General features: G+C 34.4%; 1 protein-coding gene across 11 annotated transcripts in view; it reads left to right on the top strand.

The window, feature by feature from the left end:
* The window catches only part of LOC112049601 (calcium-dependent secretion activator), a 76832-nt gene that overhangs the window by 53663 nt on the left and 5848 nt on the right, over nt 1-17321 (top strand). For 7 of the 11 annotated variants that reach the window (XM_052889180.1, XM_052889188.1, XM_052889186.1 and 4 more), the window contains exons 22-33: nt 209-356; nt 757-869; nt 2531-2569; nt 4852-5008; nt 5688-5829; nt 6212-6386; nt 6947-7081; nt 9722-9852; nt 11966-12074; nt 13579-13713; nt 15263-15396; nt 17152-17260. In XM_052889180.1, the coding sequence (XP_052745140.1) occupies nt 209-356; nt 757-869; nt 2531-2569; nt 4852-5008; nt 5688-5829; nt 6212-6386; nt 6947-7081; nt 9722-9852; nt 11966-12074; nt 13579-13713; nt 15263-15396; nt 17152-17260 (1527 nt within the window). The remainder of the gene's footprint in view (nt 1-208; nt 357-756; nt 870-2530; nt 2570-4851; nt 5009-5687; nt 5830-6211; nt 6387-6946; nt 7082-9721; nt 9853-11965; nt 12075-13578; nt 13714-15262; nt 15397-17151; nt 17261-17321) is intronic. The other 4 variants (XM_052889187.1, XM_052889184.1, XM_052889183.1 and 1 more) reach the window with 2 other exon arrangements.

Below are 17321 nucleotides of genomic sequence, written 5' to 3'. Positions count from 1 at the left end.
AAACAACCTTTAACACAAATATCTAGCAGGACATGCACGTCTTACATATAATTTACTCTGCACCGGTTAACTTAAAGCAAACGTGCCAAGCTTCATGTTTGTGTATTTAAACCTACAGACAAAAGCATTTATAAAAATAAAACACAATATAAACTCAAACAAGAAAACAATATAAATTTTTACTATTAAATTGGAATATTTTTTTCAGGCAACCTTGTCTTTATTGGAGAGGGTATTAATGAAAGATGTGGTGACGCCGGTGGCTCCTGAAGAAGTACGATCGATGATTCAAACAAGTTTAGAAAATGCAGCGCTTCTTAACTACACTCAGCTCAGTCAAAAAGCTAATATTGAAGGTACGTTTGAAAATTCTTATACTATGTAGAAACCGAAAAGGCTTTTTATTCGGAAAGAAGATCTATTGTCTACTATGAAGTTCTGATGATATAAATACTCAGAATCTCTTTCGTAGAAAACCCTCATTAACATCAAAATGTTAAGAAGCCAAAAGCAACGCAAAATGTTTTTAGAGAATGTATTTGCTGGATTGAAATTTCTTATATTGTTTTATAAATCTTTTATTAAAAAATAGTTTAATCTGTTCTAATTTTGTGGTAAGTATTGAAAAACATTTCAATGGCACGTATTGGTTGAACGATATATTAGGAAGTTTATTGGTACTTTATTACCATCAATAGATCCAGAAGCAACTTTTTACTTTTGTTATGGTAATAGTATGTAATATATTTCATGCAGAGGATCTCCGTGGTGAGACCATGGTGACACCCGCCAAGAAACTGGAAGATCTTATTCATCTAGCTGAACTTTGTGTAGATCTGCTCCAACAAAATGAAGAACATTACGCAGAGGTAATTGAGAATATAAACTGGGAAGGTATATTAATAGATTTTTGGTAAATGGTCAATAGGTTAATGGTAAAATAAGGTAAAAAATAAAAAACAATACTTAAGTTAGGTTTGCCATTTAACGTAAGTAACAAATTAATTTCAAGTTATCGAAAGGGTTTGACAAACTAAAATAAATTCATTTCTTTTTAAAAATAACTAATAGAATTAATTTGTTGGTTTCTTACGTTTACATATTTTAAACCAATGCAAAATTTAGTAAACAAGCTCTACAAAGGTACAGAAAAATAAATTAGATATCATTTTTGAAAAAAAAATTCTGCTTCCAAGAAAATAAAAAAAAAATATTTTATAAAAAAGATACATATTAAGATAAAAAAGTAAGTAAGTGGGCAATGATTGACCATAGTATACTAGACACAAAAGATATTGTGACAAATTGAACTTATTGAATAAATATTAATTAATAGAAAAAAGGAAACCATTAAGCAAACAAAGCAAATTAAAAACGGCAACTCAATTTTATCCTAATAATACAAGAACTCTATTAAATTAGTTTTATTTCAAATATTAATTAATGTATAACTATTAATTTTTCATTGAAATGTTGCTATTAATTTAAATAATAAACTTAAGAGTTGCACATTCTATGCTAGTTTAATAATCGTATCGTATCTTAATGTCGTGTTTTCCTATGGTAAAACTTTTTACACTTTTAATTTGATTTGATAAATTTCATTTATAATGTGTTAATTTAGATATAAATCTAAAAGACTTTTTAGCAATATACAAAGTTGTATAAGCTAAAATGCTCAGTAAGCCAAATAATAATGTAAATAAGTTAAATTGGAAACAACACTATATATTAAAAATAATCATACGAGTAGTAATGCTGAACTTGATACATTGTCGTAAAAGTTTTACCATTATTGGTCAATGTTTGCTGGAATAGCACCCAATTCTCCTGTCGCTATTAGTATGGGGAATGTGAGCTAGTATGTTAACAGAAAAGCAGAACTGGAAATAGAAAAAAAGAAAACCAAATAAATCAACTACAGAGTAATAGAGGCCAATAAATTAAATTAATCAATTAAAAAAAGGAACTACAACAATATAGAGGATATTTAGGTTTCTTAACATATTTGCAGTTCTGTTGGTATACTACAAACTCTTATTCTAATCTTGATTATCACAAAATAGGTTTAAAATTTGTTTAATTGTATTTGTAGTGTACTCAATGCGATAGACTTAATCATATGAATTGTTTCTTTAATACATAATTGTAAATCTTTCTTGTCAATCAAAAGATTTAAAAGCAAATCCCTATTAACTTCCAAGTCTATCGCATCATTAGAAATGACGTGATGTTTATTTTGGTTATTATGTATTTATTTATAATTTTATGCCGCTTTGTCCTCAAGCAAATTTGTATGTATTAAATCTGTAATTCATAGCAAATATTTATTTGTAGTACGAGTACAATCTACTAGGTGAATATTAAGAATACGAACATCATAAATAACAAATAACAATTAGTTAACAGTAGTTTTACCTATTTCAACTAAATGTTCTCAACTCAGACGAAATTTTCTTGAGGACTTACTCGCAAATAACTATATAACTTTTTATTGTCCACTTCTACTTTATTTTTTATTTCTCCGCAGGTTTATAACACAAAACCGGACTCTAGCGGTCAACAAAATGTAACTACTCATTTGTTTGAATGCTCGCAAAAACCAATTGTCAATTCGTTCACTGGATCTTGATCATACTCACTTAAGATTTGATCACAGATTTTTGAAAAGTAGTCACATTTATTGTTAAATTCACTCGCTTGGACAGCGTAGAATATGTCATAGAAAGTTGAAATAACAAATGCATGGAAATTGAAAACATGCAATTTAAAATTTCATAAGCCTAGAGGAGAAACCTAGTGCTTTCCTTAGACTAGTAGCATTTACAACTGAATCCAACGTAATTCTCGTTTAATCAAATTATATCGATATCTATTTTCAAATATTGAAGGTTAAAACTGTAATTAGTTTCTTTAGGGTCTTCTTTTTAATTTACTACTAATTCTTTAAAGAAATTATTATAAATAATAAATTTTCTTAAAGAGAAATCTGTAAATCCTTACTACATTTATATGAGTTCATTATTATTTATTATATTTCTTTCTCTACATTCTCAGATTATGTCGCATATTAATTGATCTTTTAAAAAATAACTATCAAAATATGATTTTAAATTAGTTATTGAAAAAAAACGTGAAAGTGTGCAATATTTATGGTGATATGGACTATAGGAAACCTCTTCTTTCAAAACGTCTTACATTTGTAAGATGTTTTGAAAAATAGATATCGATTTTTCAATTTAGTCGTCTTAAAAAAAATATTAGCTGATTAAAAATTAGTAGACGCTGCTTTAAATCCAAGCCTTGTGTAACTTTTCATTCTAGGCCATGGAACCCAAAATTCATTTAATTCTTTAAGATATATTTTTGATTCTATAACCGTTGGAGTATAATTGGCGAGCTATCGACAACAATGTCTGAAATGAAAAGTATCTGTTCAAAACAATTCAATAAAATTCACTTGACAACGTACAAACATATTCTGACATTCAACCACTCTGTTCATCACATCACTATAAGATTGATTACAATTCACTCCTGATTTCCTATTGTTAGAAAATAATAACTCTTAATCCTGAATTTTGAGCCGTCTTATTGATCTTCAATGCAATACACACTGAATTATTGTATTAAGATCTTTGATGGATTTGTGTCTTTTTGGATTAAATAGATTATTGATTTCTAGCACAAGACTTTCTTATCTTAATTTATTTAGTGACTTTACTATTTGTACAAAAATACTCTCAATGACGTCACTAATTTCAATAAAAGTATTAAGATTTGAATGTCATACACCTCCGGGGCACTGGACTTTATACGGCTATGTAGAATGCTATCTGTAAACTATGTAGTTTCCGCAGCTTTTCACCCTTTTTTGATATTTTGAGCGATCAAATAAGCGTGGTTAACACAGAAGTGGCGAGTGGATGAGGCTCATATATATATTTATCTTTAATTTATATTAAATTAGCCGTATACTGCGTTATAATTCTAAATTCTGAATAGAAGTGACAATTTCTTCCGTGTGGAATCAATTTTTTCTTCATTCTATCATAGCACATCCTGTCATTCCTGCACTTATCCAAAAAAACAGTAAAAAATAATGACCTTTTTAAATCTCACCACAAACCAAATCTGTGAGAACCATATTGACTAGTACTTATTCAGATATGGTATCTGTAAAGTACGAGTGAAGTTTAAAATTCACAGGGTAGCGTTCAATAGTTTTGAAAATTACTGTGCATACAGTTTGCAGTTATTTCATCAGTATTTTATATTACTACCTTTAATATTGTATCATAACTTAATTAGATTAATTTATTTACTTGTGCATGTTTTCCTAGTATTCGATTTTCAGGTTTCTTCATAGTTTTTGGATAAACTGGTTAAATACATATAGAATCGCAAACACACCAAGAAATGTATTCTTCTAAATGTCAATATGTAGATGGAAATTTTCTAAAGGTAGGCGTTCAGAAATGCAAACTTGCAGCGAATATCAACGTTGGATGGTCGTTGAACCCGCCGAATGTTACCGTTAACTTAATAAGCAAAATGTTTAATGTTATATTAGATTCTATATATATATATATAGATAGATAGATATATATATATATATATATATATATTAGATTCTATAGTGTTACTGTCTTTGTAGGGTCTAAATATTCCATAATGAGGATAATACAGAGGATGTGAAAGCGAATATACACGGAAATGATGTGACGCACATTATATAAAAGAAAATGCATGTCACAACAAGAAATTGTGCCCCTGTTGAGAATTTTTGTAATGTAACTTGCTATCAATAACATATTTGTGTTTCCTTTAATTTTGAATGTATTTATGCAGGCGTTTGCGTGGTTTTCCGAGCTACTTGTGGAGCATGCTGAGATCTTCTGGGCTCTGTTCGCCGTCGACATGGACCGCGTGCTGTCTGAACAACCTCCTGACACGTGGGACTCCTTCCCACTGTTCCAGATTTTGAATGACTATTTAAGGAACGATGGTAAGTAAGACATTGTTCCAGGATTTGTCGAGTCAATCATTGGTCAAGTGTTAGCTTTTAGCGATGTCTGTTCTGTGATTGGTCAGTAGCCTGTAAAGTAGCCAATAAAAATGGTTTTATGACCTTCAATTGGGTGATCTTTTATTTTCTGCGTCTATGTAGGGGTTTACTAACGACTGCTGAGAGTCTACGTTCTCGATAACATCGGTAAACACAGCTCGACAGAAGTTCGAGTCAAGTTTTTTTCTAATACTTGTTACTTTAAATGAATTAAACAATGTTTCTTTGAAATGCCTAAATATGTTTGCCTTCTGTTCGTAATATGATTTATTGTCATCTGATTCAGTAACAGATTTTATAATCTCGATATTCTCAAGACGTAGGAACATTGATCAACGTAAAACTTGAACTAGACCACATAATACAAATATCAGATATAACGGTTCATCTTCATCATCATAATCATACTCATCATCATTATTGACAACCTATATTTGGCTCACTATTGAGCACGAATAAGTAAATACTCTTAGAATAAGAGGGGTACACACGTAGAGAATCAAGGTAATTCTCCGGTATGCAGGTTTCCTCAAGACGTTTTTCCTTCACCGTTTAAGAAACATGACATCTAATTTCTTAAAATACACAGAATTAACGGTTCAAAAATGATTATTTCCAGATAACTTGAGAAATGGGAGGTTCCACGAGCATTTGCGCGATACGTTCGCCCCTCTCGTGGTGCGGTATGTGGATCTTATGGAGTCTTCTATAGCGCAGTCGCTTCACAAAGGATTTGAGAAAGAACGCTGGGAAATCAAGGGGTGAGCAATTTTTCAGTAAATTATTCTGTTTCTCATTATCAATCCATTTTTAAACCCCACTACAGGGTCGGGCCTCTCTCCTTCATCATAATCATCGTCATCATCATTTTCATCATCATCATCATCAACCACTGCTGAACATACGCCTTTTGCATGAACAACAAACTCCACGGTCTCAAACTGTCAGCATTTTCAGCGTTATCCTTTTAGAGGAGGGTATATGAAACTTAGACCCTCTAGAGACAACTGATAATCTCTTAGAAGAAAATAACTCAGTATCTCATAAACCCGTACCAGGATTCGAACCTCCTCGTCATCCGAAACCACATAGACTATGGTCTAACGATGCAATCAATAAATGTTTTTTTTTCGTTGTTCATAGTAACGGCTGTTCTACGAGCGAGGAGTTGTTCTGGAAGCTGGACGCGCTCCAGTCGTTCATCAAGGACCTGCACTGGCCAGAGCAGGAGTTCCGCACGCACCTGGAGCAGCGCCTCAAGCTGATGGCCAGCGACATGATGGAGACCTGCATCCAGAAAACTGAGGCTTCTTTTCAGGTGAAACTGCCATTTTATTAATTTGAGTCACTCAGTGGGCGATGGAACGAGTGTGTGCTCGAAATAACTCTCCGTGATAAAAATAAGAGCCATGAAATTGATAGCCGAGTGGATATGCCCTCTGCCTTCGATTCAAAGGGCGTAGGTTTGGATCGTAAGAAATAAAATATCACGTGTCTCAAACCGCGAAGTAAAAACAACGTAAGGAAACCTGCATACCAGAGAATTTTCTTAATTCTGTGCGTGTGTGAAGTCTGCCAATCCGCATAGGGCCAGCGTGGTGGACTATTGGCCTAACCCCTCTCATTCTGAGAGGAGACTTGAGCTCAGCAGTGAGATGAATATGGGTTGATAACGACGTGAATTCTGCCAATCCACATAGGGTCATTGGTGGACTATTGTAGCACTTGGGGATAGTTTAGCTTCTTAACAGTGGAATATTTTCAAATCGATTCTGTAGTTTCAGCCTATTCAATGCAAACGAACAAATAATCAAATCCTCTTTATAATATTAGTAGCCAGTAGATCTAAATTAAAATCTCGACTAAATGCAATTACAGGCGTGGCTGAAAAAGAGCGTGTCCTTCATATCGACGGACTACATCCTGCCAGCGGAGATCTGTGCGATGGTGAACGTGGCGCTGGACGCCAAGAACCAGGCGCTGAAGCTGTGCGCGGTGGAAGGAGTCGACATCGTGAGTTGGCTTCCCATCAACCCATCATCATCCATCATTGCAACCAAAATTATGCAGAAGCCAGTGATATCTGAAATTGATCCTACCTACATCGGTACTACTTACTCATAGTACGTAAGAACAAAAGAACATAATAGACGAAAAATATCTCTGGTAGGCAGAAGGTTAATTACAAAACCTAATCTGCTTCAGCTTATTATCAAGGGAAAGATAAAGGGAAATTGAAGGCCTGGTTGTACACGTCCATCTTGGCTCTCGATGACTACTTTATTTGTATTTCTTCGTTTTTTTGAATTATTAACGTTAATAGTCCTACGACCTCCATAGTGGGTTCACACCAGTTAGTCCTTTCCTGTCCTCTAAATCCAAAATAGGTTACTCTTATTAAATAGATGCAGGCGCCACTTTGCGAGATGTTGTTGTTGTAATCAATTGCAATTGAATGTCTTCAATTTTAGATATTACTGGCTTTATTTGGTGCTTGATGTTAACATCGTTTGGAATGTGGCGAATCATAGCGGTTTTCATGATGAAGAATGAAACTTTTATTAGATCGTAATAACAAAACATTAAGTCATGAGAATGCTGCACAAAAATTAGCACAACTGCAATATTAGTATATGCAAACGATCACGCTTGTGATAGCGAATTTTTAAAGGCTTTAGAAGATATGCCAAAGCAGATAGCAATGTAACTGAGTCAAAAACATACATTACTATAACAGTAGCTTCTTAAAGCGTGCATGCATGGCATGATCCAACTAATCATAAATCAACGCATGACATGAGACATGATAAAGATATCAAATACGCCATGATTTATTGTCATTTAATCATTTGAGACTTACCAACAATTTCGACGATACATTTAACATATCATCTTTTGTCATACTGTCAATTTTGGTCAAACTAGAGAATGGGACCTTAAAAGAGTGTCATAATACACAATGTGTAACTTTTGAATTGTTTCTGCCTATTTTAAATCGGACAATGATTAAGCATTTCATTTAAAGGCAACAGTTAGTCACTGTTCCAATTGTTAGGCAATACCGAGAAAAAGCCAAATCTAAAATTCCGCTGACAATACAAAATGAACTCCCAAGCTGTTATGTTAGTATCTCATAAAATTATTGTCACATTCGATTGCCAGTAAACTGTTGTATATCACAAAACCTAACCCCTTGATTCAATCGAAATTTCAGACAACTCTGGCTGCTTTGTTTATAAGCAATTTAAAATAATCGCTTTTTGCGATACAACTTTTGGGCTGCAAGTTTAGTGCCAATTGAATGTGACATTCCATTTAGTTCTGCAACCAAAATATTTACCTCATGGAGCCGTCAAGCATGATTTGCAGAATTTGTGACTTCACCACATTAGTTGCATTCATCTTTTTAATTTCTTGCCTGTCGTTATGAATACTTTGCATGAACTTTTTGGTTTGCAAACTGCGTTTTTGTTACAAATTTCCTTTTTTTTTGTTATTTTTCCGCACAAATCTGCAAGTTGTGCATGACGTTCCTTGTTGCCAGTCCGTTTTCCGCAAACGTCAAATTCAACTCAAAGCTTCGATAGTTCAACATTCTAGATTGATCTTTCAGTCTCGTTGGACTATTGTCGTCACTCCACCAAGCATAAGCACATGGCTGCTTTTTCACCAAGAATCTGCCTTGTTTCATAGCGAAAGAGGTATTATCATGATATTAAGGAGCAAAATGCTCCTTAATATCATGGTCGCTTTATCATTGTTTTAATAATGACAATAAAGCAATCCCATTGGTTTATTAGATTATCTTACATCCATAGTATTCTGGTGCAAGAAAGCTATTCTTATGCATTGGGGGTAAATTAAGAATACGAGTCACGTTTTGTAGCGTAACGTAAAATTGCTGTCCCCTGTGCTAATTAATATAACGCCTGTAAACTCTAACATTATTATCCATACGGACGATAAAATCTTCTGTAGAAATTTTATAAATACCTTCCAATGGGACCGGTTGGTTCTCTTCGTGTACTTGATTATCGTCTTCTGACATTATGTGTAAGGTAGAGGATGTTAAAAGTTTAACAATCGAAATCCTGATTATTTATAGAGTAAATTATATGAAATAGTTATCTATACTAATATTAAAAACCTGAAGAGTTTGTTTATTTGTTTGTTTGATTGAACGCGCTAATCTCAGGAACTACTGGTCTGATTTGAAAAATTCTTTCAGTGTTAGATAGTCCATTTATTGAGGAAGGCTATAGGTTATATATTATTCCCGTATTCCTACGGGAACGGGAATCATGCGAGTGCAACCGCGCGGCAGCTAGTTCTAAGATATTTGTACTATTGATAAACCAAATTAATAAAGACAATATGAAGAAGTCTTCGTCTTTTAAATAAATAAGATAGTTTTTATGTTACAATTTGTCTACTTATAGACTTCATAAGTTTTGGCTTTTGATATAGTGTTAAGGTGTGACTTTACTTTTACGTGACACCACATAACATGTCTCGTATTCTTAACCATCAACAAAATTGAGGTGCGCGGACGGCGGGAAGACTCCAAAACATATATTGGCACCGGTAGGTAAAGACAACACAAGGGTTATTTTGCTTGACGCTTTCAATGTTAACACCCACAATCTCTCACAGTACCAGTACCATGCTAAAATGGATGCTCAGATCGAGGCGTGCCTGCAAGCGATGTCAACGGGGATGACCTCGCGATTGGCGGCTGTGCTGGAGTCCACGCTAGCCAAGGTGGCTCGCTTCGACGAGGGCAGGTGAGTGACCAAGCCGCCTCATTCGACCACCTCGCCGCTGCTGGACCGGATTGGAGATCAAGTATTAAGTGAGAAATTTCGAAAAACTATACTATAGAATTTTACACTAAATTAAAAGCCTGATTCTGTATGAGATCCACATCGTATTCGTACTTGGCGTTTGTGTTATCGAAGTCAGTTTTGAATGCAGTATTTAATAATGTAGCCATAAGGCTAGGAAGTAAGCTCTATAATTTTTTAATGTTATATTACTGTTATCATCGCATCTTTATCTAACTTATTTTCTCTTCTTTCATTTACTTTTATTATACTCTTCTTACATATATCTAAATCTTCCTTCTCGTCTCTCATTTTAATGATCTCTTTGACCTTTTCTGCCGTGTTCCTTCCCTATTTTGATATTCTTCTTGTAATGAGACATCCAGTCTTAGAAATCATATATTTATACCTACCTGTTATTGACACCTCTCTCAGAACCTTCACTTATCATTTTCTGTTAAGTTTTCTGCTACGTGTTTTTCTATTAGTTTGTATAACCGCCAATTTTCTAAAAATGAATTTTTAATAATGAAATTATGACTATTCGATGTAAGTAAAGCTTTTTAAATTTAGATTAAATATTTTTAATATACTCTCTACCTCTGTAAACAATTGTAAATTTTATAATAAAAATCAATAACGATATGGATTTCATAGTGAATCAGAATCAACAGAAACAACAGAAACATCAGAAGTTCAGTTTTTGTACAAAATTATATTTCTAAATTAACAAGACTTTAGTATTAGCAATATCCTTGAAATTGTTTTTACGATCTTTTTAACTTTATAGTTGGGTTCGATCACAAAACAGAACGCTTTCGATCCTAGCTAATTGTATTTCTTAAATAGACCCAGGAATTGTCTAAATACGCTATAAACTGATAAAGTTAAAAATATCGAGGATCTGGAAATGTGAGATTTACTACAGAAAGACACCATAGATACACCATAGTTGACTTACGATCCGTACGAGAAAAATACTCAAAACAAGACATATTTTTGAAAGTTCTTACTTATTACCTCCATTCAAAAAAACACTAATTTGCTTATTAATAGCCTCCCATACACTTTTCAAACATTCATACTAATATCACATGTGTAATTCATTTAATAAATTTGCAAGCCGAAAATTAAAAACGTCATTATTAAAAAAACATTAAAGATTTCAAAAGTTAGCTAACCATACATTAAAGTAATACAAAATACATTTTTCATACAAAATCGTATGCTTTTACGTCACACAAACTCATACATTACCATACATACATACATTATCCATACAAAAACTAATTAAATTATTTCCTTTCACAGCTCTAACTTCTTCTATTTCTATGTCTTCCAATATCTCTTGTCTTGTCTTACACGGTGTTTCTACTCTTCATAATACCTTGTATTAGATTTTCAAGTCAACAAATATAACAGTGGCATTGTAATAATATTTAGCTCATATAGGGACGGTCATTTGATCTGATGTTTGCTAGTTTCTACATTTCTTCGGTTTTTTCAGTATCTTGTAAGCTGTATAAAGACTACTGTAACTTTTTTTGTAGCAAAAATTCTGACCTATTTTTGTTAAGAGTAAGTTTCACCACGAATGGAAAAGTTTTGGAGCTAAATATCAATTATCTGCGAAAACACATATCTGATCTATCTGATCTTGAATGTATCAAGCAACGTCACTCTACAACACAAGAGAATGATCAAGAAATGACTCACACTCTAAAACTAGAGAATCATCGCGAAAGTGACTTTAATACTTTCTTTTTTGATTTGATAGTTTTGCAAAAAACTTCTGATACAAAAAAAATAAACAAAACAATTAAAATGTAAATTGAGAGATGTAAATGATACGACTCTTGGTTTCTCGAGTTAGGGGTATAAAATGTTTTAAGAATTCTGAAAAACCCCATTCCACGCAAACAAGTACATGGCATCAGCAACTAAAAAATGGTTATAGGTAATAGTTTATTGCCAAGTTAGGTTTGTTGGCTTGGAAAAATACTCATAATGTTCCAGAGGTTTTAACAATGAGGTTTTATGGGAGATACTTATACTTTATAACGAATGTTCACAGTCTAATAGGCTCGTTCTTGAATATTGCGAACGTCTCGAGCTCCGGTAAGGACATCGGGCAGGGATACGTCAACTTCATGAGGAATTCCATGGACCAAATCAGATCTAAGGTTAGAGAAGTCAACATCAGACAAAAGATTATTAGTTTGTTTTTGTTTTTAGTTTTGTGTAGCAGAACCTCACGGTTTCATCCGCCTAGTTCACATTCCCTTGGGTATTTGATAAAAGGGATGGTGGGAGATAAAATATAGCCTATAATACTCATAATTAACTTAACTTTCTATTAAAAAAGAACATTAAAATCGATTTACTTGACTTTATGGTTACTACCTGGTAATTGTAGCTGATAATTGGTGACAGAATTTTTCAGATTGGTCCAGTAGTTTTGAGTTTATTCGTTACATTTATAAATAAAAATATAAATCTTTCCTCTTTCTATTATTAGTGTATATTTAAGATAGTTATTTTTGGGTGCGTGGGAACACATTTACGTAGTCACCTGAATCAAGCTGCCGTCATTTTGATTAATTCGTGAACCGCTGATTCCTTTTTCACGTAAATTATGCAAAACATGACAGAATAATTGTTTTAGCGGCTCACTACGACTCCCTTTAAAGCTAATTGGTGGATTTAGGATGATAAATTTAATGCTTGATTTTTGTAACGATCCCTATCAGATTCTATTTATAATATGAATTGACTAGACATGGAAATGTAACACCACTAAATTTGTATTTTCTGCTGTAACTAGGGAGCTGCTATTTACAGGTGGCATAAAAAGCTTTTTCAGGAAACCTGTTTCCAGCATTGTATTAAGTAAGCTGCTATTTACAGGTGGCTTAAGTATTTTCAGGAGACCTGTTTCAAGCAGTGAATTTACATCATAAATAATGATTATGACAAAATTAAATATATTCCAGGTGACAGAAAAGATTTTTCAGGAGACCCGTGTGCAGCAATGGATTTACATCATAAATAATGATTATGACAAAATTAAATATATTCCAGGTGACAGAAAAGATTTTTCAGGAGACCCGTGTGCAGCAATGGATTTACATCATAAATAATGATTATGACAAAATTAAATATATTCCAGGTGACAGAAAAGATTTTTCAGGAGACCCGTGTGCAGCAATGGATTTACATCATAAATAATGATTATGACAAAATTAAATATATTCCAGGTGACAGAAAAGATTTTTCAGGAGACCCGTGTGCAGCAATGGATTTACATCATAAATAATGATTATGACAAAATTAAATATATTCCAGGTGACAGAAAAGATTTTTCAGGAGACCCGTGTGCAGCAATGGATTTACATCATAAATAATGATTATGACAAAATTAAATATATTCCAGGTGACAGAAAAGATTTTTCAGGAGACCCGTGTTCAGCAATGGATTTAGTCAACATCAGACAAAAGATTATTAGTTTGTTTTTGTTTTTTCAGGAGACCTGTTTCAAGCAGTGTATTTACATCATAAATGAGATGATAACAAAATTAAATATATTTCAGGTGACAGAAAAAATGTTTCAGGAGACCTGTGTCGTGTATGTATGTAGCAATGTATTTACATCATAAATGATGATGACAAAATGAAATGAATTCCAGGTGACAGACGAGCTCTGGATCCTCCAGCTGTTCGAGCAGTGGTACGGCGTGCAAATTAACCTCATCAACAACTGGCTGGCGGAGCGACCGGCGCTGCATCCGCAGCAGGTCGCCTGCCTCTCCATCGTTCTCAAGGTAGGGTTGAGTGCAGGTGACACAGGTGACAGGTGACAGGTGACAGGTGACAGGAGGAGGTGGCAGCTGTTCGAGCAGTAGCGTGCAGGTCTACCTCAAAAACATTATCATTATTAACAGCCGATGAACATCCACTGCTAGACACAAGGCTCTTGCATGGACCTCCAAACACAGCGGTCTCGAGCCGCCAGCATCGAGAGGCTCCCCGCTTGATGTCCTCTGTCTTCCCAGTGGGGGGTCGACCAACACTGCGCTTTCTGTACGGGGTCGCCATTCCAGCTCGTTGGGTCGCCAACATGCATCTTCTCTTCGAATTATGTAGCCTGTCCTGCCACTTCAGCTTCGCGACTCGCTGAGCTATGTCAGTGACTTTGGTTCGTCTGCGGATCTTCTCATTTCTGGTTCCAGAGAAACTCCTCCATCGCTGAGTGAGGTAGGTACAAAACCTTCTTATAAGGCGCATAGTTAGCGACAAAGTCTCGGATCCGTAGGTCATCACTCACACACAACAACTGGATGTATCAAATCATCATTATCAACTCATACTTGGCTCACTGCTGAGCTCAGAATGAGAGGGGTTAGGCCAATAGTCCACCACGCTGGCCCAATGCGGATTGGCAGACTTCACATACGCAGAAAATTAAGAAAATTCTCTGGTATGCAGGTTTCCTCACAATGTTTTTCCTTTACCGTTTGAGACACGTGATATTTAATTTCATAAAATGCACACAACTGAAAAGTTAAAGGTGCATGCCCCTGACCGGATTCGAAGCCACCCTCCAGAATCGGAGGCAGAGGTCATATCCACTGCGCTATTAGAGCTCTCGCTCACTTACAACTTTACTTTTAGTTGGCCGACTTAGTCGGCCGATTATAGAACAAGGTATAGCGATGTATGACAGCCCGCTCATCTGTCCAACTAAATCACGCACAGTTAAAAAGTCGTCCAACTATCGGCCAACTAAAAATTGACAGTGAGAGGCCACCCTTACGGCTCATACTGGGCTACCACGGCATCATGTCAATGGGGATGATGACTAGGTTTGAATATATTGATTTTTATGATACATTCGGGTAAATAAGGTCAATGTTAACTAATTTATACATAAAAAACAAAGATTGACTGGATATTTGCAAAATAAATAAGATTATAAAATTTCAAAATCTACTAAAAATATTTTATCGTAATTAGATGAAAATTCATACAGTTTTAGCTTCCTTACATTAAATTTGAAATTTTTATTAGATGAACTATAAACATAAACGCAGAAATAACAAAGATATTAGTAATTTTGTTTAAACGCCCATACAAATCTAACGATCATTAATTGCCTATCACGTCGACGTCATAAGTTCGTACCATTTTGTATGGGGCGTTTTTCAAGGATCCGCGGCAGCGCCGCAAATCTGACCCTTTAAATCCCTGTAGCTCCGAAAGTAATGATCGCAGATACCTTGTTACTTTTACAAAATTGCTTTACTATTAGCGTACTCTTAATTTATATACAATTTAAAAAACTGTCATCATCCCTATTGTAACTGTTCACAGAAAATGTACAGCGACTTCGAGCTGCAAGGCGTTATCGACGACAAACTCAACTCCAAGGCGTACCAGACGGTCGCGGGCCGAATGCATACAGAGGAGGCTACGTGCAGCTTGCTCCTAGCGCAGCAGGACCAGGGGTGAGAGAAATTCATCATTAAAAACCTCAGACTAAATACATAAGGACTAGTATCGCACCCAAATTCACAAACAAAATTTTCTGCCATTTTCTAAGGAAACGAGCTTAGATTTCGTACATATCTTATACTAAACTAGCAGTTTTTGTTAGTTTTTTACACCATTTAACTACACAAAAAGGTATTTTTACGAAGGTTTTTAACTGACGGACACGATTGTAAACTATGAAACATCGATTCTATAGAGACAGTGTTTATAATCGCATAAGATCGTTGATCATGTACTTTGACAGAAAAATAATGTCTTGCGAGGCAGGTCTTTATCTAATTAGTCTGAGTTAACAACCAATGTTAAATACTGTTAGTTGTGTTACTCGGTCATGAAAAATGAGGCGCTCAAAAGAGGAAAGGAGATGGTCCATTTCAGGTTCACTCTTGTATCATTAAAATTTTAAAAATACAAGAATCTTATTAAAATTATTAACCCCGTATCATTACAATTTAAAAAATACAAGGATCTTATTAAAATTATTAAAGTGAATAAATATAACTAAATAAAAAGAAATAAATAAAATTAAAACCCAAGGTTTTGAGTTATACCAAGATGGTGCCCTTAAAGCAACTATGACGTCATGACAATTGACAGCAAACGTCAAATCGATTACTGCATTGAAAACGTCATCAATCCGCCATTATTACCTTTAATAGTGTTGCATTTCTTGGGAGATAATGTATATTATTTCGAAAAAATTAAAGTAAATTCGTAGATTTGTATAATTAAAAATAGTTAAAAAAAATATTTTCTTATATTTCCGCTAGGGTTCAATGACTGGACCTGGGCTCCATACAATTTTGGACCATCTCCTTTCCACATCTCAATGTTAGTTGTGGTCAACAACGAACGTTATTTAAACAAATAATACCTAAATATCGTCTACAATGTCGAGATGTGTGTCACTGTGTGTTGAAGAAGTGTAACAACTATATATACATAGATAAATAATGGAATTAAAGACAAAATTGTGCAAGTGGGCGCTCAGTTTTGTAGCCTATTATTCGGATCACTTTTTGCGATGATTTTGTAGGGACGTAATAGATCTATAGTATAAAATTATTATTGTAACTACCCATATTTGGCTCACAATTGAGTTGTAATCTCCCATCAGAAAGGTTAGGCGAATACTCCACCACGTTAACCCAATGCGGATTGACAAACACGTTGAGAATTAAGAAAATTCTCAGGTATGCAAAATGCAAATAAAAAACATTTACTTAGTCAAGATTACTACACTATTGATGAGTTCCTCTATAATAAACAGGCATAAAGGCCATTGGATTAGCTTCCACCTTCAAACACGAAGTAAAACTATAAGAAATTGTAATGTTGTCATCAATTGTAAATTATAATATTGCATGACTTTTTAAAAGAGCAACTGTTGAGTTTCTTGCCGGTTTCTTCTCAGCAGAACCTGCCTTCCGAACCGGTGGTAGAATCTTTACAAACTGACGTATCAAAAGTGCTTGTAAACTGAGCCTACTTGAAATTAATAAATTTTTGAATGAATTTGAATTTTGTATTTTTGAAAAATTTTGAAACTGCATCATGTGACACATCGAATGAATGAAAGGGTTTTCAAAATAGTTTTGTTGTAATTTTTGAAATAAATAGATTCCAAGTTATTCAAGAAAATAGACCACACTCCTCCTCCCTTTTCTCTTTGAAAACACTTTAAGGATATAACATTACAATGTTTACAGAAATGGCGACGACGGCGGTTCAGAGGAAGGCGCTCGCAGCGGCAAATCGAAGTTAGAGTCACTCACAGAGGAGGCAAAGTTGGGGAACGTTGGAGCTGTTGTTGGAAAGGTACCGCTTTTGAGTTTTCACGACCTCTTTGGTAATGCTGAGGGCCTAATGGCAGTTTCAT

This window comes from Bicyclus anynana, chromosome 25 (genome assembly GCF_947172395.1).
Source record: "Bicyclus anynana chromosome 25, ilBicAnyn1.1, whole genome shotgun sequence".
NCBI classification, from domain to species: domain Eukaryota; kingdom Metazoa; phylum Arthropoda; class Insecta; order Lepidoptera; family Nymphalidae; genus Bicyclus; species Bicyclus anynana.
The sequence above is the reverse complement of the archived record's forward strand: the minus strand, read 5'-3'. Positions and strand labels throughout refer to the sequence as shown.